A 25,108-nucleotide genomic window follows, 5' to 3' on the forward strand; every position below is an offset into this window, starting at 1 on the left:
AGTTTGAAGCACATGTTTGATAATTCCCTGATTTCGGTATCTAGTCGGTATTTCCCCCTATATTTGAAAATCGTGTTTGATAATTCCCTGATTTCGGTATCTAGTCGGTATTTCCCCCTATATTTGAAAATCGGTTCGGTTTTGGTATACTCTTAGTGGTTTTGGTCGGTATCGGTTTGGTATTGGTTTCCAAAATTTCTGAAATTGACATCACTAGATCTGACGCTTCTTTTGCCTACATTTTCATGAGAGCGATGGTCATTGATTTAGTTTGTGGTGATGTTAAACTCTCCATGATGTTGGATATATGGTCGAGGTCGTTCCATTCCCCTTTCCAAACACCAGACACTCCAACTCTTAACTCCTCATTGTGTGGACAACACCGAACACAAGTTCTGCTGTTATCGTCACATGCAGTTGGGCTCTTCAACACCTGTTCGGGACACAATCGGGTCAGTTTGTGAGTGATCCGCGGTCAGGGGCGGACCTCCGAGCGCATCCATTGTGGTCGGCTGTCGGGGGCGCCGTGCTCAGTTTAGCCGTATTTTACAAAGTTGGTGGCGCCCGATCGGGTGGCATCCCGTGACCCCTGCGCTCCGACGGGGTGCGTGCTCCACCACACGATCTACGGCTTCGACACCGAACAATAGAAAACCGAGGCGTGGCCCGGTGGTGAGCGGATGCCGCAGCCTCCCCCAGTGCCAGCTGTCGATGGGCTATGGGCATGCTATTTTTAATTCGAGCCTTTTCCTGTGTTGTAAACGATTCTTCATCTCTTTTTTTTGCAAATTTTGCTCGATTGATTGAATGGACAGATTGACGGTATGTGGACGAACATGGACCAACTGATTTATTAACTTTCGAAATTATTCAATGATAAAGAAAAGAACTGTGATGGACTTCTTTATTCGTAGGCCAAACAATATGATTACACCTCCCTTCCTTTGCAAATTTATGTTTATATTTTCCGCACATCCCCTCGGTATTTATAATTTTGCGTTTATTATACATCAACATACAGTCGTGTTGACGGCTCACTTCGCTCGTGTCTGCCGCTGCCGTGACGGCAGGCCCGTTTTCACCGCTTGACGTGCGTCAGGTCGGGCCGGTCGGGACGCCGGTTTCAGTGTCGCTTTACGGCCGATAAACCCCTGTGACCCGACCGGTTCGGGGCCACGGGCCAGCCCACCGCTAACGCAGCCGCCCCCGCCGGGTTCAGCGTACAGCGGCCCGGATTAATGGAACGTTATCAGGTCTTCCCAGAGCTCTGATCACAGCCCGCTATGGAAATGAACGAGGCGGGTGAGGCCCATTAATTAAACTTTTTAGCACAGTCTCATATCGGCTCGGCTTCATGCAGTTTTTTTTTTTAGAATGCCGCTGATGCTGGCAAAAAGTATGTTTCATCCAAGAACGGCACCCCCCCCCCCCCGCCCCCCCCCCCCTGATTCTGACGCCATATGATCCCGACGCAGCTGCATGTCTGTAGCCAGCGGTAGAACCTAACCGAAAAGCAGCGCTCTTTGAAGATGTGTACCCCTTCAGCAGAGATGGCGTATTTCGAATCGCGCTGCAGCGCGGCTGAATGAGTTTGTGATCGGACCAGCCGACCTCTGAACGTTTCTAACCCGGGTTTCTCGGGTCTGTCGGTGACATCCTGTGCCTCCGCTCTCCTGGTTTCCAGTTGCCTCGCTGAAGTCGCTTTGGGACCGATAATATTATCAAAAAAGCTGCTGTGATAACCTATTCGTCACATCGTCTGAGCTTAAGACTTCTTCTGAGGTCTGCCTCTGACCCTTCAGAGGTCGCCCTCGGTCAGGGCACGTTTGGCACAGGTCGATTTGACGCACCTAGCTGTGTAACTTCAAGGAGCTGGCAGTCAAATTCAAATCGAGTTCAGCTGGGTGGAATGTGGAAGTTCTGAGAAAATAAATAGGTGTGGGTACCAAGTGCGGCAGGAATGGAAATTGTTTGTTGAAGTGTTGGCAGCCAGAATAAACTGAGCCCTAGGATGTCGGTGCTGCATATTTCCGTTAATGTGTCCATTGCAGGCAGGTGCGATAAATGTCATTCTACGGTGTGCCTAACTTATGATCACGTCTACGCCGTGATTGATTTGTAAGTTGGCTATGACCTTGTGTTAAAGGATTATGATCATGGCGCCCGGCAAACCTCGTGACGGGTATTATAGCTCTTATATAAAGTTACCGTGTGCGTCATAAATTATGTTGCTGTCAGCGCAACAATTTGTCGACTCTGGTTCGCATTTCAGGAACTATGTAAAGTGCTGACTAAAATAATGATGAGATGGTGGGAGCATTGAACTAAAATGATAAATAGAATGGCATGAAGATGACTGTCCGAAACCTGATAGACACGTTAAAATCACTGAAAGATATTTTGAAACGCTGATGGTAGTCCTAATCTAACTTTATGTTTGTCGTCTATCGTCAATCTATCGTCTATCGTCTTACCTTCTTCACTTTCCCTACATATTTTTTCTCTCGCCAAGCATTCTTATTTTTATTAGCTTTATGCACTCATGTTTTACCAAATTCCTTCAAATATTATATCAGAAGATTTGATCAAGCTCAGCCGTCAGTTGCACTTTATCTTCTGATGCTATCCATGGCTTTTTATCAATTTACTCGTATTAACTCAATATGACCATCCATCATTAGATATTTTCCACACGCGTTTGCCACTTGATTATTTCCGGTGGCATAGGCCGGCGACTCCCTCCCTGCGTCCCCTTCTCCCTCTGCCTTCCCTCCACTCTGCCCTCGCCATCCCTCTGCCTGCTCTTCACTCACCCCCTCTATCTATCTGCCCCTCTGCCGGAGCTCATCTGTAGTCGCACCGGCTGGGTGACCCAAATCAGGGCGTGATTGTTTAGCGGCGCCACCGGCCGCGACCGAGCCGAATGGCGCCCCTAATCGACTGCAGAAGACGGACGGAATACATACACAGACACGGAGGTGCACCGCGAACGGAGGCACGTGGTGCGACGGAATACGGCCCGTACGACGGACAGAGTAACAGGTGATGAGATTGGTGTGCTCTTGGGTGTGCTTTGGAGAGGGAGGAAGAGGGAAGCTAGATTTACAAATGGAAAAAAATGAAGCTATATCTGCTGCGAAAATGTTTATGTTACGCACAATTTATTTTTGACCTATGTCGATGGTGCTTGAATGCGTGCATACTTCATATACCTAAGCATGTATGTATTGTATGTATATACATAGGTATAAGAATGTAGGTAAGTGCAATAGGTTCTTAAATTAAAGGGACCCTCCCACCTTCAAAAAAGTTTATGAATTGGCATGAAAGTGATGTCACTCGGTTCAGAAAGAGCGAAAACGAATATCTACCAAATTCCACCGAAAAATATTCACCGGTTTTCAATATATTAGACTTTTACTTTTGTTTACTTTTTGGGATCTCCGCTGTTCCTAGCGACTTTATTTAAAAGTGCGGCATTTGTTGCGCGCAACGCAGCATATACCACCGCGTGCTACAAAACGTTTTAGTCAAACATTTAACGGACATTCGAAAGCCTGATGACGTCATCAGATTCCCGTAATGGTTAAGAGATAGGGACCACGCTGGTCCCACCCTGCAAGTAAAGGGAAGAAATTTCTTGAACACCATAAAGCTGCGGGGATTGCGACCAGGATAAATGGTGGTTTCTGAGCCTGGCCGCAAACTTGGCTATCTCAACTCAAAACTAATGTTAAGGTGGGAGGGTCCCTTATAAAATGAAGAGCGATGGTGCCATTCTGCGTTATCCGCAAATTGCTAGCGGAAAGTAAGAAAGCTCTAATTTCAGTGGCGGTAATTTGTGATCGATCATTTTCAAGTTCGTGTCGTTTCTTTTCACAACAAACAGCGCAGTCAGATTGTATCAGTGGGGTGGGACAATAATTGGGTAGAATCAGTCCCAAACTTTTGTTTGCTCGCCCTTTGTTTCGAAACCACGCGCGCACGAACCCCGTATTTGCCGCCCAACCACCAATTTGGAACAAAGACAAAAACGTCACAGCTATTTCAGTGGCCAGCAAACAGCAATTGCCATTGAACACCATTGAAATGTTTATGTGTGCGCTAGCTATAGGAGCTAGTGTCTGTCTGGAAAGTGCACAAGGCTATTTTTCTTCATTTGTTTTCCATAGGCCTAATGTTTGTACGATACAGATTAATGGATGAAATCGAGGTAGAAAGCGTGTGCAAGTAAATAATACGTGCTCAGGTCCCGGGCACGATCTTTCTTATTGATACGCTCGTGTTTTGATATTTGAGCGTTGTATAGCGTGTTTTATATTGATAGCTTGACAAACTGATCATTTAATCAAGTTATGGGCGCAAAATGACCTAAGTAGTCGGCGCGCCCTAAAGCCCCAATTAACAAACAAACAAATCAAATTAAGGGATGCTATCATTGCTTAATGCTAATATTTATTGCGTACATTATATCCCCGTCTACTTCGTCTGGCGCTGCGGCACAAAAATGGCCGGCGGTCAATGCAAACACGGTGAGAGTGATGTGGCCATCTCCAGGCGTACGAGGAACCGCGTCTCTTAAGGACACTGCTGGGAGATTGTTCATCCATATTTCATCATCGGAATGGGCTCCCGGTGATCTCAGGCATATAGATTATTACGTAAAACGCGCAGCCGCGAAACAGCTCAGGAAGATACGTCAGAGACTGCATGTGCGTCATGATATACCAGTCAGGCTTTGCAGTGGTGGCTGCCTACCCTACTCTGACCTGATGATGAGGATGGGATGGGACAGAAAATTAAGTGCTTAAAGTTGTCTAGAGTCTGTTGAACAGTCCTCAAACATTTACTGAGTAAAATCGGAAGAAGACAACGCTTAGTAATACTGGGTCAAAGTGTTTCCTCAGAAGTGTTAACACAACCAACAGATATTGAGAGACGTCGGGTACAGGCTGAAACTCTACCCAGCTGGTCAGTTCAGCAATAGATACTGGGTGATATCGGGGACGGGCTGCGCTCGGGTGGAGGGCAGCCCGTCCCCAGTATACTGGTCAGCCCGGCCGCTCGCTGGTCGGTGCGCTGTTTACTCTCGGCGTGTGCCTAAAAGCGTCCACATCTTGTAGGAGCAGACACAACATGTCCTGTTTGCCCTGGGGAGACGGGAGACCGCCGCGCGGCCCCGCCGAGCCAGTCGGCTCGTCAGTCCTCTCTCCTTCGCTTCCCTTCCCTTTCCTTTCTTTTCATTTCCTTTCCTTGCCTTTCCTTTCCTTCCCTTCCCTTCCCTTCCCTTCCCTTCCCTTCCCTTCCCTTCCCTTCTCCCGCTGACGGCTGAAGCTGAAGAATTACTTGTAAAATATTGAGAGTAGGCACACAGTAAGGAATGACTAACATGTTACACTAGCCATAGCACTAGCCACTCCAAAGAAGCACCTTGCGGGCCTTCTTTTTACTAGGAGTGTGTTTTGAGCCGACAGCTTCGTGCGGCCTTCGGGACAGAAGCTCCCCAGCACTTTCAATTTTTAACGTCAACTCCTTAGGCATTTCATGGATGTATAAGCTTCAAACAATGATCGTCACTCCGAATGTCCGGTCGTGGCCGAACCCGCTTATGTAGAGTCGCCCAGCACCAGCCAAACGACTGTCTGGATGTGGCATTACCTCAATGTCATCAATCTTGTCATCTCAGATACAAATGAAGACTGGATTTACTACTCTCCCTCCACTTCCTGAGAACGCGTGGGTGTGGCTGTTCATTCACGTTCTCCCGTCCCGGAACCCGCGGCGCTCGGCGGGACGTGCTACGTGTCGGCACGTAGTCCTTTATTTGCCGCCGACAGCGCCGGTAGACGCTGACGACAGTCGTGGCGCCCTGGGGACAGATGACGTCAGCCTCTCCGTCCGCGGCGCCGCGTAAAAATGCCACCGCTAAATTATTCGCCGGCCGTGAAACACTCGATGTCTGTCGAGTCTCGACGTCGCCCGAGATCTCGGTCGTCCCGCGACGATCCCTGGTTGAAAAATTGGAATTCGAAGTTTGATAAATGTTTGGTTTGCATTTGAGGTTTTGCGTTTCGGTACGACAAAGATTTAACTGGGCCATTCAATGATGAGGATATCGCTTAAGTAAGTCTCAGAGTTTTTGTCACATCGATCAACTCCCTGCTAACATTCCCGCTATAACGATCAACGTCATTGGGTGTAAGAGGGGCTGTCAGTCGAATGCATCGAACTATATGAGCGCTGGAGGGACGAGAAACTTGTTGTTTCCAATGCACTGCTGTTTGGGAAGAATGGCTGTATTATCTATCCTCGTATGAGTCTATTTTTGAAATATAAGTAGAGTATGTGTAGCCGCGGTACCCGCTCCCATACAAACGGCGCTCAGCCGTAACTGGCCTTTATTTGGTCGTTTCTGTAGAAACAAACAGTACGAAAATTAATGCAACGAAAACAGCAAAACATGCACATAACGCGGGCGACAACAAAAGCAAATAACATAATACAACCAACGAGACAAATAACGTCACCGTGCGCCAATTCCTCACACAATCCGAACAGCGCGGCAATTCTCCCGATAATTAACATTTATCTTCAGCTTGCAAATCCGATAGTAAATGTGTTCAGCAATAACATTTCAATGTGCCAGAGACCAACAACATTCGTTACATACCGACAGGTAACGCCTCCTGCGGGACATTCCACGCGGCTCGCTCCTGACACGACGGTCACCATCGAATCATACCTAGAACAGGTCAATAAGTTTTCTCAGGTATCTGCGCCAATAACACTGAACTGAATATCACATATTTCATGCCGACGTAAATAAAAGAACAATATCAATTTCAGGTCTCAACTCACCATCAGTTGCGACGGAGCACAGCACACAACGTCACATTATCGCCTCTCGACCAGCAATGGCGCCGCGACCCAGTCGCCGGTCACTGCGACACGCCCCGCGCACGAACACATGACGTGGCAGCTCGAAAGTAAATCGCACAACATCGGGATACTTATAACAGTGTTGGAAATATTGTTGAATAAATAAGCACCCGAAACAATCAATTTTAAGCATTTGCAATTACAGATACATATAAAAACGCTTATGCTATATTGTGTCGGACGGCACTACTTCTTAGGTCACTCGCGGTTAATCATTAGCGGCATCTATCGGCAGTGGTCACATTTACAGGCTCGGGTAGCCGGCCAAGTTGGCGTCGAGCCAGAAAGGCGCACGGTGAACTAAGGACAAATCATATTGGAACAAAAGATAAGGGAACGGAAGGAAAAAAGGAAACGATAGAGCGCGGCGACCACACCCCCTCCCTTGAACCCTCCTGGTTCAAAGATCTTAACCAAAGCCGCGCTCAAGGCAGCCGTCTGCTTGATGTGTGGTATACAACAACCAACAGGGTTTCTTGCTTATCTTCCAGACGCTTCAGATAAGACACCAATCTTACCAACAAACACATTCTTCCGAAAATCGCACTTGTGACACACTCTTCAACCAGATATTCCCAGTTTCGCGTCTTGCAGGTCTTCTTCCGTACTCAACGCCAAAACCCGTACTGCTGCTGCTGCTGGCGCCGGCAGAAGCTCATCCACCAGCCATCGCCTGCCGGCACCACACACACACTCACCGGGCGACCCCCAGCGCCCACTCTTCCGGACCCGGGCGACCCAAGTGGGCCCCCGGTCTGCACCCGCGCGAACCCACTGAGCTCCCGACGTCCCACAGGCAACACTGCCTCCAAACGGACTGACTCTGGGCTCCACAGCTCCAACTTTGGCTCGGTGGTCTCACTTTAGACACAACGGTCCTTCCAACCCACTGGCCACTTCTTTGGACCTCACATCCCTCGTCTGATAGCAAACTGTCCTCCCTTGGTCCATACACGACCCAACCAAGTGCCGTCCGAACAGCAAACGGACATCCTTCCTCAGCCGAACGAACTTCCAAGGGAACCAAGGCCCGAGGACAGTTGGCTCCAATCAGCAATCCGATGTCGACATCCACACGTTCTGCAACAACCTCCTGCAGATGCGGCCATCGTCGCAGGTCTTCGATTCTTGCAATGTCGCTGTGATCCACCGGTACCTTGTCCAAGGTGTACAGGCGCGGCATGGGGATCACATTGCTGCCCTCGATGTCAGAGATCCTCAATCCTTTGGCCATCTTGGAGGTGATCTTCTGCTTCACTGCTGTGGCAGTCGTCATGGTGAGATTCTCCACTTCTCCATCCATGTTGAGGCCCTTCAGGAGTTCTGGTGTGCAGAATGAAGCAGACGAACCCATGTCGAGGAACGCGTACGTCACAGCAGATTTTGAACAGTCTTCATTCCAAACCTGCACAGGTAAGATGGCCATCATGGCTGACGAGTTGCCTGCTGTGCCTGTCGGGACCTCCAGCCTCCCACTCTTCACTAGAGTGGATTGCTGGCCCCCGCTGTCAGTACGCGCTGCAGTCCCAGGGGTTTCGTCTTTGTGCATTGCGGTCGGATGAAGTCGCTTGCAAGATTCGCAGGTCAGCTTCCTGAAGCAAGTTCTGAACCGATGTCCTTTACGTAAGCAGCCAAAGCACAGCTTGTTCTCCAGCACAAACTTCCGCCTCTCCTCGAACTGCAGCTTGCTCAGCTCCAGACAGACGTCGGTGAAGTGTCTTCCTTGGCAGTACAAGCACGTCACGGTACGGCTTCCTTCAGTCACAGTGGTAGCAGACACGGTAAACGTGGCCTTCTTTGTTCTCTCATCCTTCTGTTTTCCGAAGGTTCGGTCTGTCAAAACCTGAACCTCATGATCAACGAATGACACGATGTCGTTGAAAACCACTTTTCTTCCCTCAGTTTCTTTGATCTGATGCGCACGTCTGCGCCATGCATCCTGAAGATGAACAGGAAGCTTCTCAACCACTCTTCTCATCGTTCGGGGATGATCAGTTTCTCTTTCTCCAGGTGGGATCTCTTGCATTACATTCAGGCACGACGTCAAGGTAAGTGAGAAGCGATCCAACGCGTCTACATCTCCCGGCTTCACCTGGGGCCAGTCCACCAGCATGTCCACGAACGCCGACGAAATGGACTCCGGATCACCGTAGCGTCTCTCCAACAGTCGTCGCGCCTCCAGGTAACCAGCTTCGTCGGACATATACAGACATCCTCTGATGATTTCCCTCGGCTTTCCGCTGCAGTATTGTTCCAGGTAGAGCAGCTTCTCGGCATCGTTGTCCGTCTTGCTGCCAATCCTGCTTTCGAAGGCACGCAAGAAAGACCTGTACTTGGTTATGTCACCCGTGAAAACTGGTATATCAGGCGTGGGAAGACCAGTCCTTTGCAACTGCGAGAGGAGTATCTGCGTGGCATCCTGCTGACTCCTGCTCTTGCTGCCATTGGCTTCGTGGGGAGCTTGGACAGGAGCTGACTGGAACCTCGTACTTTCATCGGTCGTCGGTTCTTCCGGGACGACTGGAGTAGGACCGGGCCTCGAGAGAGGCAGAGTCCTCCTCAACCCAGACACTTCTTGGATTTCAGATGCTGCTGCTCTCTCCGGCTCCACGCGCTGGTCTCTGGTGGACGGCTGTTCTACCAGTTGGGACATTCCAGGATTCAGGGCCATCTCACTCTCTAAGAGAGCCTGCTCTCTGGCTTCAGACTCGGCAAGTTCAGCTTGAAGCTGCAGTTCGTCCTGGCGCATTTTCATTTCCCTGACTTCCATCTGCATCTTCATCTCCTCCATCTCGAGCTTCTGCTTTTGCTTCAGAAAGGAAGCCCGCGCAATCAGTCCAGCCTTCTTAGCAGATTCTGCAGCACGCAAAGACGAAACAGAAACTCGTGAGGCGGAACTGTTCACTGATGCCTGCGAACCGGCCCTCACGAGTTGTCCAGGGGCTGGAGAAGAGTCGTCCTCACGACGAGAAGAGTCTCCAGCATTAGTATCCTCCAGTTGTCCGTTTTTCTTTGCATCATCTCTTCGTGAAGCGACAAAGGATGCCACATCCACACCTTGATCATCCAGCAGCTCCTTCAAACGGATCATGAGTACAGATTTCGAACCTCTTGTGTCTGCTCCCCGCTGTCTCAGTTCAGACTTCAGCTGCGAGACCTTGAATTCTTCCAGCGGATTCATGACGAAAGGCTAACAGTAGCAAACACGGGTACTCGGGTAACAACAACTTCGTGCGTGTCGCTCCAACTGCAACTTCGTCGGCGCGGCTCCAACTTCGACTTCGTCGGTGCGGCTCCAACTTCCAGCTTGTCGGTGCGGCTCCAACTTCCAACTTCGCCGGCGCGGCTCCAACTGCAACTTCGTCGGCGCGGCTCCAACTGCGACTTCGTCGGCGCGGCTCCAACTGCGACTTCGTCGGCGCGGCTCCAACTGCGACTTCGTCGGCGCGGCTCCAACTTCCAACTTGATCTCCGCAGCTCTAACTGCAACTTCGCTGGCGTGGCTCCAACTGCGACTTCGTCGGCGCGGCTCCAACTTCCAACTTGTCGGTGCGGCTCCAACTTCCAACTTGCCGGTGCGGCTCCAACTTCCAACTTGCCGATGCGGCTCCAACTTCCAACTTGTCGATGCGGCTCCAACTTCCAACTTCGCTGGCGCGGCTCCAACTGCAATTTCGTCGGCGCGGCTCCAACCGTAACTCCGTCGGCGCGGCTCCAACAGCGACCTCGCCGAAGAAGATAGGACTGCAACAGCGGGAATCAAACCACTCGAAGCAGTCCGAAACGCCGAGGAGAAGATACGGAGTGGACGCCGCTAACCGGGTAAGGCAGGAATGGGCTGGATCGGGAACCAATCTGGATCAACGTTAAACCAACTCGTTCCAGTTCAAATACTCCCCACAGTGGGCCTTATCGACAAGTACGCAGCTGCGTTCATAACTTATATGCTAGTGAGCTACAGAGCAGTCTTATAACATCGATTACCAAACCACGTCAGCATGTACACTAACACTGCAGATCTGTGACGTCACACCAAACCCACTAGTCACCAATCGGCTGTCACGTCCCCAACTTGTGACGCTATAGTTCAATAAATGACGTCACAGCACTGCTGCTATCATTTATGACGTCACCCTTTACTCTACGCCACCAGAAACTCCCGAGTCATTATCACGTCACGTCACTAGTCCAACTTGACGTTAACTCGACCAGTTAAACCACGCAGCACACAGGTCGGCACTGCAGCGCTTTTCCTACCGTTGTAGGCGATCATGCTCCTGGCTTCACCAGACGCAGCAGTCGTCGGCACGGCTGGACGAACCATTGCAGCAGCTGCTAATCAGGTGCAGCAGTCGCTCCGCCGCCGGTTGGAGATCTGTCGAAACTGTAGCCGCGGTACCCGCTCCCATACAAACGGCGCTCAGCCGTAACTGGCCTTTATTTGGTCGTTTCTGTAGAAACAAACAGTACGAAAATTAATGCAACGAAAACAGCAAAACATGCACATAACGCGGGCGACAACAAAAGCAAATAACATAATACAACCAACGAGACAAATAACGTCACCGTGCGCCAATTCCTCACACAATCCGAACAGCGCGGCAATTCTCCCGATAATTAACATTTATCTTCAGCTTGCAAATCCGATAGTAAATGTGTTCAGCAATAACATTTCAATGTGCCAGAGACCAACAACATTCGTTACATACCGACAGGTAACGCCTCCTGCGGGACATTCCACGCGGCTCGCTCCTGACACGACGGTCACCATCGAATCATACCTAGAACAGGTCAATAAGTTTTCTCAGGTATCTGCGCCAATAACACTGAACTGAATATCACATATTTCATGCCGACGTAAATAAAAGAACAATATCAATTTCAGGTCTCTCAACTCACCATCAGTTGCGACGGAGCACAGCACACAACGTCACATTATCGCCTCTCGACCAGCAATGGCGCCGCGACCCAGTCGCCGGTCACTGCGACACGCCCCGCGCACGAACACATGACGTGGCAGCTCGAAAGTAAATCGCACAACATCGGGATACTTATAACAGTGTTGGAAATATTGTTGAATAAATAAGCACCCGAAACAATCAATTTTAAGCATTTGCAATTACAGATACATATAAAAACGCTTATGCTATATTGTGTCGGACGGCACTACTTCTTAGGTCACTCGCGGTTAATCATTAGCGGCATCTATCGGCAGTGGTCACATTTACAGGCTCGGGTAGCCGGCCAAGTTGGCGTCGAGCCAGAAAGGCGCACGGTGAACTAAGGACAAATCATATTGGAACAAAAGATAAGGGAACGGAAGGAAAAAAGGAAACGATAGAGCGCGGCGACCACAGTATGATTAATATATATTTTTTATTCTAGCTGTTTTTTCTACTGTATTCTGAAAACTTTCGGTAGTGGTTCTTAAAGGGACTATCCCACCTTCTAAAATGTTGTTAAAACCAGTTAAATTGTGCCCAACTTTATAGAATGGATGTCCAGGAACACGGTTCTGGCATTTATTTTTCATTAAACATCTTAGGCTTCCCATATTCCAAACACAAACTTTCAAATATGTGACGTCACAGCTCAAAATTACCTCCTTCCCCAGGCCACATTACTGTCATAAAGCTGATTCTTTTTACTCTGTAGGCACCACAACAAAGTACAGACCAAGTTTTAAGCGATTTTTCAACGAACAAACCCATTTAACCCTCGCCGGCCGAGGGGGGGGCGGGTGCCGCCCCCCCCCCATAGGGTTTTTTCGCGATAGCTCCGAACACGCTGGCGATAGAAAGCTGAAACTTGGCATACCTGACCTTTGATTCAAGCCGGATCTTTTGACACTAACCGCATTTTTGGGTCAGGTCACGTCACTGACCTATGACGTCATAAGTGAACCTCTGCACGGTCTTCAGATGTCGCAACTTCGCAACGCCCTCACTGCCAGAGGAGATGTCACAGGGAAATGAAACTTGCAGGATTTAGTATCCATTATGAGTCTCACAATTTGTATATCTCGGATTTTTCCTAAAGGTCATATTAGGTCAGGTCATTTTCGTGACCTCACCATTATAAGTCAATGGGGAAAAATGAAAACTGCTATTCTGGCGCCGGGAACGATCTCCAACTATCTCAAGCACACAGAATCGTGATTTGATGCACTCCCTGCAAGGTTAGATGTGTCACTTTTGCAATGTTGACCTTGCGTGACGTCATTTATGACGTCATCAAGGTCATATTAGTTTTTCGTCAATAACTCTTGATCAAATTGAGCTAGCGAGTCGGGAAAGCCACCAATGGACTCAGGAAGGCCTGCCCAATCGAATGATATGCGACATGACCTCTTTCGACCATCTTCGTGACCTGGGGATGCTGACCTGACCTTGGCCTGAGGTCAACACCCCAAGTTGACCTGACCCGGACAAAAAGTATATCATTCGACGCGCCTGAGCGAGGCGAACACGATGCTGCCAAAATCGGCGCTCTGCGGCCGTTTTTTTGCGAAGTTATTCACCAAAAACTGAACCGTACCTTGGGGCACTTGACCTGACCTCAGAGGTCACCGGTTGACCTAGGACCTTAAAATCGGGTACCAATCTCTGCGTCTCGTAACGGCGCACACGCTCGTTTTTTCCGCGACGCGCTAGCTCCACCAGGGGCGAAACGGCGAGGGGGGGTCGTACCCGCCCCCCCCCCCCCTCGGCCGGCGCGTATGTAGAAAACCAATAGGTCCGGCGAGGGTTAAATCAGAATGACTAAACGAGGTGACGTCACACTAACGGTCGCTCCATGTTGAAGATAGGGCCTTGTACAAGGCCCATTTTCAAATGAAGGGAACGAATTTCTTCAACACCAAGAGGCCGCGGGGGTTGCAACCTAGATAGATAGTGGTTTCTGAACCTCGCCGCAAACTTGGCTATCTCAACTCAAACCCCATGTTAAAGGTGGGATAGTCCCTTTAATGGAGTTATTAATAATCATGAATTGCAATAGTTGGCGGTAAAAGATAAAAGTTAGTAGATATTACTATTGCGGCGCCGACTTGTTAATTACGAGTATAGGAGCCGCACTCTTAACTCCCGTTGCCCGTTGCCCGTTCCCGCCCAACTCCGTCGCGGTCCCTAATACTAACACCATCACTACTGGCACCGCCACCACGGCTCGCATTCATCATTTCTTATACGTTTCCCCACCAATCGCGCCACTATACTGTGGAAACGTCCGCGCTAAATGCCCGCAGCCCTTCCAAAAGTGGCGCCTCACAAAGGGCCGGTCATTACAAATTATTTCCGGGCATATTCAGGCGTGATTGTGATGGATGGTGGTCCGTTCGTGTTGCAGAGAGAGGTTTGATCGTTTGTCGGCGGCCGGGGCCCAGTGGCGCTGATTGGCCGGAGGACGGCACGGGTCGCAGGCGGGGACCGCAGCGGCCCGGCGCACGTAATTGCCGGCCGGTGTCCCCGCAAAACCAGCGTGGGTAGATTGATGAACATTAATGCCTGGCTAATCTAAAGATATGCTGCGCTCGGTGACTAAACGAATTCGTTTCGCCCACGCCACGTCGAAGTATGCTCTAAGCCAAAACAGGTGGATATTATTTTGCGTTTGCCTGTGTTTTTCGGACAAGTAGTTAATCAATACGCTTACGTTCAGAGAAGAAAATTGATTCCACTGGTCAAGTTACAGAGCTAGGCTATACGTATTTGAAGCCCGTCCGATTTCATAAAAACCATAACATGAGGCACTTATCCGAATATTTCTATATATGTATGCGCTCTTGCAGTGCTCCCACGAATCTTTGATCTTGCTTCGCATTGTGTTATTATAGCATTAGCTCTCTGAATGTGGCCGGGACACGAATAACTGCACCCAGCGACCTGTGCGGCCGCAGCAGAAATTCTGAAATTCCGATCCGTCGCAGCGGTCCGCCGACGAGTCCCACCACTAATGAACTTGTGCGCGATCCGCTTGTGGCAAATTGTTTTTCGAAAAGCCCACGCTGTCCCGCGATGAGTTAACTAAGCTGCTCGTCCAACCAGTGAACAACGTGCCAGCTTACCGTAAAGACCTTAGAGCGACGAGAGGCTGGTTCGGGGACGGTGCGCAGCCGGCGGGACACTGGGGGCGGTCAAAAACAGCTCCCCGGGGGCAGGATGCGTGTTCACCGCCCCTGAGGCTGCTGGTGTGAGATGAGTGAACTGTATTCAATCACATCTATCACTGGCGGGTGATTTGATGCCTGAAATGGAAACTCTGCTTTTCTTTCAGCTCGACTTGTTAGTTGTCGGTTTTTGAGGCATCCATTGAGGTAGTTTATTGTTTTTGTGTGGAAATAGTGATCAACGTCAAGATGATAGGCAATGAATGACAGCCTTAGATGATAAGCGCAGGGGGGGGGGGGGGGGGGGACTTCAGCTGCAACTTGTTTGGTGGGTAATGTGAGTGATCAGTTACGCAGTGCGTAATATTTCCCCGGGAAGGAGCGCCACAGAAACTGTTGATTGGTGTAATCAGGCAGACTGCAACCTCGAGGGTGAGCTGACAATATTGGATAACTTCGCGGCCTGCCTCTCTTCCCCCTGAACTTTGTCAAGAGCCACTTCCTCTTTGAACGCTAAACGGAGACAGGCTCGTCTGACTTGGAAGGCACTATCAAAGTTTCAATAACAGATGCTGCCGATCGAGTCTGTTTAATATGTTGTATCGCATGCTGGATCGCAAGGCGTGGCTGTGGGTCTGCGAGAGGAGCGGCGATAGAGCCCTGCGCTGGCTGGCGAAAGACTGGCAAAACCATGTCAGTTTTCGCGGTGACATTATTTTGCTTCAAAGTTAGATACAATTAGGTACCTTATAGAAAAGCATTTGCTGCCAAATAGAAAACTGGTGCAGCTCATACAGCCCAAACTTTATTTCACACAAGATTAACGGTCAGTTATTTTCACTGCACATTGTCAAATTTCCATAAATAATCCAGACAGAAGTTTCCAACTAACTCAGTAAAATCTTATCTGGGGGAAGATTTTAGACGTCTCCCTGCTGCAGTTCTCTTCGCCCGCAGCGAAGAGGAATAAGCGGCCTATGATCTTCATACACCCAGACACAGATTGTCAGTCTTCGCCATTTCTCCGTTATAGTTTTCACCACGATAGTGTCGGAGATAAGTGTTTCTATTGCCTTTTACACTTCTCTTTCCATATTTTTCATCCTTCATCCAGATTCAGCACAATAGGTGTCTGTAAAATAAAAGAAGTGATTAGATTATCGTTGATGGTGCGTGCTTGAGCCAAAAGGGCGATCAGTTATAGTTCAGTAATGCCAAAATTATGTCACAACATGCCATTAACTGCATGCCTACAAATTAAGATCAAATTAAATTCAAAGCTGCAAGACATCGCTTGTTTTGGTATCCAATAGGCCTCTTCCATTTAAATAGGTACTCTCATCTCCGACGCGCCGCCCTCACCAGTGTGCTCGTGTTTGGGCCAGTCGGCCGGGTGGCCGGCCCCGGCGGGGAAGCCGTCCCCTGGAGTCTGCTGCGCCCCCCGCTGGGGGCCGGGGTACTCGGGGGACGGCTGACCGGTCGGCGGGGAGCGCTGCACGCCGCTGTCGTCACTGCCGGCGCCTGTGGAGAGGGGTAAATGACGGTTCAATGAGCTGAAGTGGGCTCAATGAGAGATCAGTTTGGAGGTGAGCTGATGGCAACAACGAGCTAATGATGAGCACACTGCAATGTGAGTCAGCAACCAGACTCGATGTGTACTCTTCTTTATCTTGGGCACATAGATGCAAACTTTGACATTGTAACCAGCTTCGAGCTCAGATCAATAAATAAAGCAACCAGTGCGGTTGTATGCAGGCATTACTTCTGTTGATCGACTCATACAAGCAAGTATGTAATTACCTTTTTTGCAAGGAATTACCTTTGTCGGCCCGGATCATTCATTGAAACTCCATAAACTCCACATACTCTAACGTCATACAAGCAATCTCCCCCTCCCTTAGCATGATTCCTCTCCGAGGTTTCATGTGCCGCGCTCTCGCCCATCACCGCACAGCTATTGTCGCTGCTGCCGCTGCCGCCGGCGTTGTACTCTGTCGAGCAGAGTTCCGAGAGCCTCCCGGTGGCTGCCCGACGGGTACAGATCAGCTGCAGACGGTACTGCAGGTACTCGGTCAGCCAGTGGTACAGGCCGCCGGCCGCTCCTGGGGTACAGGGTACGCGTTAGACGGACCCTAAAGCTATGTGGTAAATTGCCTTCTTAAAATTATTGGAATTACGTTTTTGCAAGGAGTTACCTTTGTCGGCCCAACTTTCAAAATAATCTGTTTATTTGTGGGACGGGAACGGGAGATGGTTACATTTTAGTAGAGCACACGGTCCGAGTTCAAGAATCGGTGGAGACTTCCACTGGCGTCCAACTAACGTCTAACTGAGCAGACGTCCAAGTTGGCGTCTAACTTGGCGTCTAACTGTTGGACGGATACTTCCAAGCTAGACGCGTCTTAAGTTAGCTGTCGCCAGCTAGGCGCAACCGCCGTCCAGCTAGACGCGTTTAAGACTTCGACGCGTCTAGCTAGACGCGAAATGGAAGTCTCCACCCATATGATGATCTCGTGGCTTTCGTTGCCACTAATTGAACGGTACCCGCCGGACGAATGCCCACCGGTCGCCCTCTGCTCACCGTTCTGCGGCATCCTGCGCAGCACCTCCCTGCAGAAGGTGTCCCAGGCGAGCAGCGCCCAGCGCGCGCAGTGTTCCACACTCTGAGCACCGCCCGTGTCGGCGGCCCCTCCGCCCTCCCTGCCCAACAGCCTGGCCACCAGTCTGTCCACGAAACTGAGGAACGCGCCGGGCCCCGAGTCCGACTGCAGGAGACCCTCGAACTCGGACGCGGCTGAAACAAAACACGATAAACGTGAATTACAAGAGATATTCGAGCAGCATTGCTATCAGAAGCGTGCGACCGTCTTCCCTGCCTTGTTAAAGATAGCAACTGGTCGATGTCTGTAATCCTGAAGTACGCAAAATCGATTCACTGACTCCCGACACTGCCCAGTTTCCCACTATCTCTGGGAAGGTGAGCTGACTCTTCCGCTGACCGTTGGTGACGCAGTAGAAGTCGGCGTGGTGGGCGGCTCCCAGTGTCAGCTGAACCACCTCGTACAGATCCACGGCGTGCCAGGAGCTCAGCAGGCGCGCGCGGGCCGGCTGGTCGCTCAGCAGCCGCCAGCCGGCCTGCTGAGCGCGTGCCAGCTGCGGCAGCCGTTGCAGCAGCCGCCGCAGCTCGCAGCAGCCTGGCGGAGAGACAGACGTGAACAAGAAACACAAAATGTTACGGTACAATTGAGAAGCAGTTATATTCACGTGCTGGATCCGCATGACAGACATCAAAGATCCACGCACTGGTTCGAACATCGAGTATGTTTGCGTGTCCCGGATCTTGACTTTACTTGAATACTGCCTATTTGAAACGTGCAATGCTTTTGGCCTGGACGATAAATCCCGTGGCTATCAAATCTCAAATTTCATTTTGCTTATCTTCAATCAACTGCCTAAGTGGTTATATGATTGTTTCCACTTTCCTCAATATTAAGTGTGTCCATTCTCGGTTTCTGCCGCCCTCTGTGCCGGCGCCCCCACTCACAGTCGAGTTTGACGGCCTGCAGCTGCGCCGGTGTCTGGGAGAGCACGGCCACCTGCCAGCCGCGCAGCTGCTCGCCGAACCCGGCCGAGCGCTCTGCCTCCTCCTGAGACGCCTGGGGAAGTTACCGGGCCGGTCGGGACCGATTAGCCGCGCACAATACCGCCTCAGAGCCGACCGGGGAGGCTGGCGACAGTTCCCAACTCGACACTGATTGTCTCATCAGCTGCACTGAATGGCCGATCAGCCGATATAGGCTGCAGGAGAACTGAGCTCATTTGCGTATTCAGTGCCGTTAAATAGAGCGGTATTTTAAACTGGGCGTGACGTCCAGACCGAGTTCAGAATGAGCGCTGTGCAATTGAATCATTCAGCTGGGGAATAGCTCCGTCTGTAGTCTTTGTCGAGCGACTTCCCCCCCCCTCTCTCTCTCTCTCTCTCTCTCTCTCTCTCTCTCTCTCTTTCTCTCTTTCTCCCTCCTCCCTCTCCTTCCGCTCCCCTCCCCTCCCCCTACCTCGCTCCCTCCGGGCAGCAGCGTCTCGGCGATGGCGTGATACAGGAGGCCGTCACACGCTCCCACAGCCTGGACCACCACGTCATGGTGCAGCAGCGCCCGGACCGGCTGCGGCAGGCCGTGCCAGAACTGGGATATCACGTCCCGCACCTGGCGATAGAGGGCGGGGTCTGTGTCAGCGAGTCATTGAGTTGGTTAGGTGAGGCTGAGGAATCGAAAGATATGCGTTCTGGCTCATAGCTAGATTTAAAGCGTCCAACTCAGGTCATTCAGGCGAAGATAGCACCAACGGATGTTGTCGATACAACTCCCACTGTCGTTCAAAGACCACAGCGATTGGTGACTTCACCTATTGAATGCTCCCTGCTGCCCCGAGTTCGGTCGCACCTGGTCAAAGTGCTCCGGCTCTGGTCCTCACCTGATCAAAATGATCCGGATATGGTCCTCACCTGGTCAAAGTGTCCGGCCGTGACGAGGTCGAGCAGCGTCCGGCAGTGGGAGCGGTACAGTGTGTCGAACCGGTGCAGGGTAGCTCTGGCCACCCCCGGCTCTCTCCAGCCGAGTCGAGAGAGGCACGGGAACTCGGGCAGCGCCGCCTGTAACCGCGCTGGCCGGTCCTGTGCCGAGAGGGGCGGAGACACGGAACAGACGGCCGAGACACGGGTCAGCTGCGGGCGGTGGGAGCGGGGAACGACAGATGGGTTGGGACGAGATGCATCGCAAATATCAAACAGCACATTTAGAAAAGTTGGTTCATGTGATTCAACACGTTTATAACCTTAACCCGGCCGGGCCCGGGGGGTAATCCCAACCACCGCAGCCCGGGGGGGGGCGTTTCCCCCCCCCCTGTCTAACTCCGTAAATATGGGAGCTACGGAAACAAAAGCGATACCAAACGAAAGGTCCTTACGAGACGATTCTAAGGCACCTAAAATTTTTGACCTCAGGTCAATTTTCAAGGTCAGAGGTCAAGGTCAAAGGCAAAAACCGGCACATGTGTAGTGATCTCAAAGTAAGCCTTCTAGAAGACGGCAGGATTTATCAAACCGGCAAAATTGGGTGTTAAACGAAAGAAGAGAATCTGAGGATTCCGAAACTGTGCTCAAAATTAAAGGTCAAGGTCAAGGTCACGCCCAAAATTGACCTCAAACTTTGCACTTTTTTGTACATCTTGCGTGCTAACTTCCAAAACGTTTTGAAATGTTTTGAGGCTTATCAGTTCCCTATTTGCAGTTGATCTTACGATACAAGGCTGCTCAAAGGTCAAGGTCACAGAAGAGTATCCTTGCTAGAGGCTATTTCACTTATTCAAGTTAGTAATAATAAATAAGACAATTTTGCCATCCGGAAGCTCTAAATGAAGGCTTAGAGGAAAACAGATGCCAGATTCGTGATCAGCGGGTACAAATTTATCATAAACGACCTTTGATGTGTCAAGGTCAACCAAAGGTCATTCGAGGTCACATGAGGTCAACATAAAGTTTGACCTTTTCCAAATAAAATATATATCATTCGACGCGGCTTGACAAGGCGAATGCGATGGTACCACTGCCGTAGCTCTAGGACCATTTTTGTCGAAGTTATTTGCGAAAAACTAAAACCACATTTCGGGGTCATTGACCTGACCTCTGACCTCAGGTCACCCATATTATTTTTATATTTTTCTCTAGGTTTAAACGCTACACAACCGTGCTCGTAATTTGTCTTTATCTCTAAAACTATATTTTTAGCAGCTATTTGAAGTTCGCGTCTGTGACGCCGAAGTTTTCCGTGCAGGGGTCTATAAAAATCGACCTTGTGACGTCATCAAGGGGGCTAGGTCCAAATTTTTAACTTCAGAAGATGTCAAATTGATGGGAGAAAAGGTACTGAAAGTTTCGCTTTCCTATCCCAAGGCGTTCGGGAGCTATCGCAAATATTCGTCATGGGGAGGGGGGCGAAAAACGCGCCCCCCCCCCTTCCCCGGGCCCGCGAGGGTTAAGACATTTATCACGTTTGTATGTGGCATGGGAAACACCTTGAGAAAGGAAGAGGTTTGTATCACATGTAACAAAACCGTTATCAAACGACAAAATATCTCACGAGGTGAGATACGAGAGCATTATGAGATACTGATATCCAGCAGTCTTTTAGGATTATCTTCATGCCCATGGAAAGTGTTTACATTTGTAAGAAAAAATGCGACTTATTTTTGGTGGTAATGGAGGGTTTATCGTGCGAGTTACCACGCCTCACCGGTGAAACTACCGTCCCATCCGCAGCAATCTTCATTGAAAGTGGTGCATTCGGATGCATAACACTCTTGAAAGAAGATATACTCGACGCAGACGTGTAAAGTGCATGCATGTTGCGTGCCATTTAACAAATTAGGAGTGAGAGTGCCATGAAAGAAAATATTCAAAAGTGTTTATTCAGTAATCGAGGAAATAATTGAAAGCTAACAACAAATTTTGTAGATATGGTGTTGAGTGCTCTTGCGAGGAACATATTGTTATAAAAACTCAAAATGAATGACCTTTTCCTCGAATATAGAAAGTTGAAATGTCGAAAATGATATATTAGGTGAATTTTCGCCCAAAGGGCATCATCAGACAATATTTGTGCCAATTGCTTGTCTGATGATGCCCTGTGGGCGAAAATTCACCTAATACATCATTTTCGACATTTAAACTTTCTATATTCGAGGAAAAGGTCATTCATTTTGAGTTGTTATAACAAATTTTGTAGCAACATCAAAGCACAATTGAAAAATTGAAATTGAAAAAATTTGTCGTGTTAGTGTTATGTACCTGAGCTATGTTGTGCATGGGTGGAAGTCGCACAGATCAACTCATACGCACCTCGAAACTGTTCGCTGGCGCATGGGTCTTCTTCTTCTTTACACTAGAAAATAGGCTCTGTCAGATCACATAGACATCCACACGCTCTGACGATGTCCTTATAGTACGCTAAGATACACTAAATTTCGCACATTCCTTGTTGTGAAGCCGAGACAGGCACTTGTTTGCATAATAAGTAGGTATTTACTTCCCAAGCACATTCGTGAGCAAGACGGGCTAGTCGACGACAGAACAAAGCCGAGGTAATTTCTTCATCCTTTCATAGACAAAGCCAAGTAGTCCCTGGCCGGTAGGTAGATTCTCGGCGGGTAAATTACCTGGTGTGCCTCTCCGAGTAGGCGGGATGGTAGAACCGGGACGTGGGTGATACCGCCAGGCCGTAGTAATAATAACGCGACTTGCCGCGCGTTCCCAGCCGCCGCGTGGTCAGACTCGGGTATTGGTGGCGCACAATCTGCAAGTCAATATAGTGAATGGTGAAACGTATTTAAAAGAATCCAATGTATATGTTACAGACCGTATGAAAACCCAGTCCGTTTGCAAACGGCCTGGCCCAGTCAGGCCGTTTGAAAACGGCCTGAAAAAGCCGGCCGTTTGCAAACCGCCTGAAATATCAGGCCGTATGAAAACGGCCTAGGCAGTTTGAAACGGCCTAGACAGTTTGAAAACGGCCTAGTCAGTTTTCAAACGGTCTGGCGAAGTACAACAGCCTCTGAAGATTGAACTTAATGGATCCAGGTTGGTCGATGATCAGGTTGCATCCATGTGAATGCTTGCGCATTCCATGCCGAATGACTCGTCTACATACGTCGAACATTTTCTTACTGTGCTGATGCTCGGCCCGGCCGTTTTTCGACAATATTACTAATTATACAAGTTCACGGTCCGCCTGTGTACGGCCATCCAGTTCATGGAGCCTGGTAAAGCCACTACTGGTGAGATCTGGTGAAACGTATCACTACAAGACTCACCGATTATTTTGCGGCATAAAACGCCGGAGCGCGCAATGGACATCAGAGTTCACATCAGTGGCGCGGGAACCGGGGAGGGGGGGGGGGGCTAGCGGGGGCTGAGCCCCTCCAACTTTTTCGGCTGGGGGGGGGCGCTTGTAATGTATTTGAGCCCCCCCCCCCCCCCACCCAGCTGGAGGAATCGAAATCGGAAATCTACCAACATAATTTCATAGATTCATACATAGGCGCGGGAACCGGGGGAGGGGGCAGTGGGGAAACCTGCTCCCACAGCTCTGGGGCCGTGGGGGCGGTGCCCCACAACTTTTCATGAGGTCAGGAACCGTTGGGGCAGCTTGTCCTCTCCTCCCCAAATTAGGGGTTGTGGGTCACAAAGGAAGAAAGCATGTAAGTGAAAAATCCACCTCTTTCACTGGCTCGGCAACTCATTTGGCAGATTAAAACCTTTATTCCAGGTTGCCAAAACGGTAGTTTTTTCACTCAGTTGATACGGGATACCTGACTTTTTTGCAAATATTTTCGTTTTTTTGCTGTTGAAAAGGCCAAGGTCTGAAAAATAAGTGGCCTAAAACCGGTGAGAAAACTAGATTTGGGGGTACCCTAGGTTGATCTCTATTATGGTTCAGCCCCCCCCCCCCCAGTCTGGATCGAAGAAGTTCCCGCGCCACTGGTTCACATTAGAGTCCTCACCGCGCCCGGTCGACCGCCGGCGGCTGGCCGGTGGCGTACGCCGGCAACACTTGACCATTGCGGTGGAAGGCGAAACTTTGAAGTCCGGGGGAAGCCCGGGTCGGTCGGGCGCTATACGGGCCGGGTCTCAGTTCTGCTAATCTATTCCTAACCAGGCCTGCATTCGTCATCGGGAAAATCAGGGAGAATTTTCCGGAACTAGCGAGAATCATCGAACGGTATCGCGATAACGAGACATGCTGAAGATAGGCGCTCAACAATAATTTTCCGACGGAGAATATCCGAGTGACGATATTTTTCCGGATGCCGAATGCACCTCAGGATTTCATGGTGCCATGTAATGCCATGAAACGGTCGTGCTTCAACAAACTCAACATTGTCCAGCTGTAACTTTATGCAGACCAGATTGTTTTCAAAATGCCTAGACCGTTTTCAAACGGCCTGGTGTCTGGAAAGTTGTCATACGGCCTAGACGGTTTGCAAACGGCCTGAAATTTCAGGCGGTTTGCATACAGCCTGGAATTTCAGCCCGTATTCAAACGGCCTGACTTTTCAGTCCGTTTGCATACTGACTGGGCTGTCCAGGCCGTTTGCAAACGGCCTGAATCGGGCCAGGCCGTTTGCAAACGGACTGAGTTTTCATACGGCCTGTAACATATATACGGACATCTAGGTAGCAATATGATTTCGAAAGATGGCGGTGACGTTACAGAGCTTATATTGTCGCGCATGACACATATCACTCGCCCATCTCGATTGCATCGCATAATAGTCGCCGGACCCAAACAATACACCCCAAGGCCCAAACCCCGGTCCAGTTTGGTTGTGATCGGCCGCGTTGTGGCTGATACTGGATGAAGTCACTGGCGTGGTAGGCTGTACCGCAGTGCATAGCTGCGCTGCGGCACAGCCTACCACCAAAGGTGATAGCCGCAAAACGCGCAAAACGCTCCCCGAAAGGGTTGCGTTGCACTGGGAGAGGGCTCGGATGCTGATTGAAACATGGAACTGAATATTCGCAAGTAAAAGCAGGCTTCTACGAGTGAAGCATTCCTCCTGACTGGTTCCCTTCACCGTCCAGCGGCCCGGCGGCGGTACCTTTCCGAAGCTGGCGGCGTTGACGGGCGCGATGCCGTTCTCGAAGCAGCAGATGGTGTAGTGCTGGTAGATGACGCTGCGGGGGATGCAGACTCCGTCCCGCAGCTGGTAGTTGTCCCGCAGCCAGCGCAGGGTAATGGGGGTGCTGTGACAGCGCAGCCGCGGCTGACGGCTGAGGGGTTCCACTGCCGGCTGACGGCTGATGGACTCTACCGCCGGCTGACTGCCGCCGGCCGGTGCCGGGTCGCCTGGAAAAATCAGCAGCGCAGAGCTCGTTAGAAAGCGCCCCCTTCGTTCATTCGCCGATTAGAAAAAGATAATTTATGGCATTCGTGTTAGAAATATGCTGGAAATTCACGTCTTGCAGAAGTTAGATAGCGGTCGCAATCTGAGAATTGTTTTAGCTCA

At 50.1% G+C, this 25,108-nt stretch overlaps 1 protein-coding gene across 1 annotated transcript; it reads right to left on the reverse strand.

Annotated features, from left to right (window-relative positions):
• Nucleotides 1-15,835: 15,835 nt before the first annotated feature.
• On the reverse strand, nucleotides 15,836-18,865 carry LOC122386827. The gene is made up of 7 exons (XM_043376468.1): nucleotides 18,857-18,865; nucleotides 18,591-18,702; nucleotides 18,046-18,240; nucleotides 17,628-17,840; nucleotides 16,999-17,148; nucleotides 16,409-16,567; nucleotides 15,836-16,178 (listed from the first exon to the last, which is right to left on the reverse strand). The coding sequence occupies exons 1-7, from the start codon at nucleotides 18,863-18,865 to the stop codon at nucleotides 16,153-16,155; spliced, it is 864 nt and encodes a 287-aa protein (XP_043232403.1). The 3' UTR covers nucleotides 15,836-16,152.
• Nucleotides 18,866-25,108: the final 6,243 nt, after the last annotated feature.

This window comes from Amphibalanus amphitrite, unplaced genomic scaffold (assembly GCF_019059575.1).
Source record: "Amphibalanus amphitrite isolate SeventyFive unplaced genomic scaffold, NRLGWU_Aamphi_draft 000016F_arrow, whole genome shotgun sequence".
In the NCBI taxonomy this organism is placed as follows: domain Eukaryota; kingdom Metazoa; phylum Arthropoda; class Thecostraca; order Balanomorpha; family Balanidae; genus Amphibalanus; species Amphibalanus amphitrite.

Bases quoted from the DNA above. Each gene is read 5' to 3' on its own strand.
- LOC122386827 (XM_043376468.1), bottom strand. The intron at 17,841-18,045 runs GTCAGCGGAAGA...GTTTTGTTTCAG, and splicing joins CTTCTACTGCGTCACCAACG to CCGCGTCCGAGTTCGAGGGT. The intron at 16,568-16,998 runs GTGCGGTGATGG...CCCTCTCCACAG, and splicing joins CGGCAGCAGCGACAATAGCT to GCGCCGGCAGTGACGACAGC.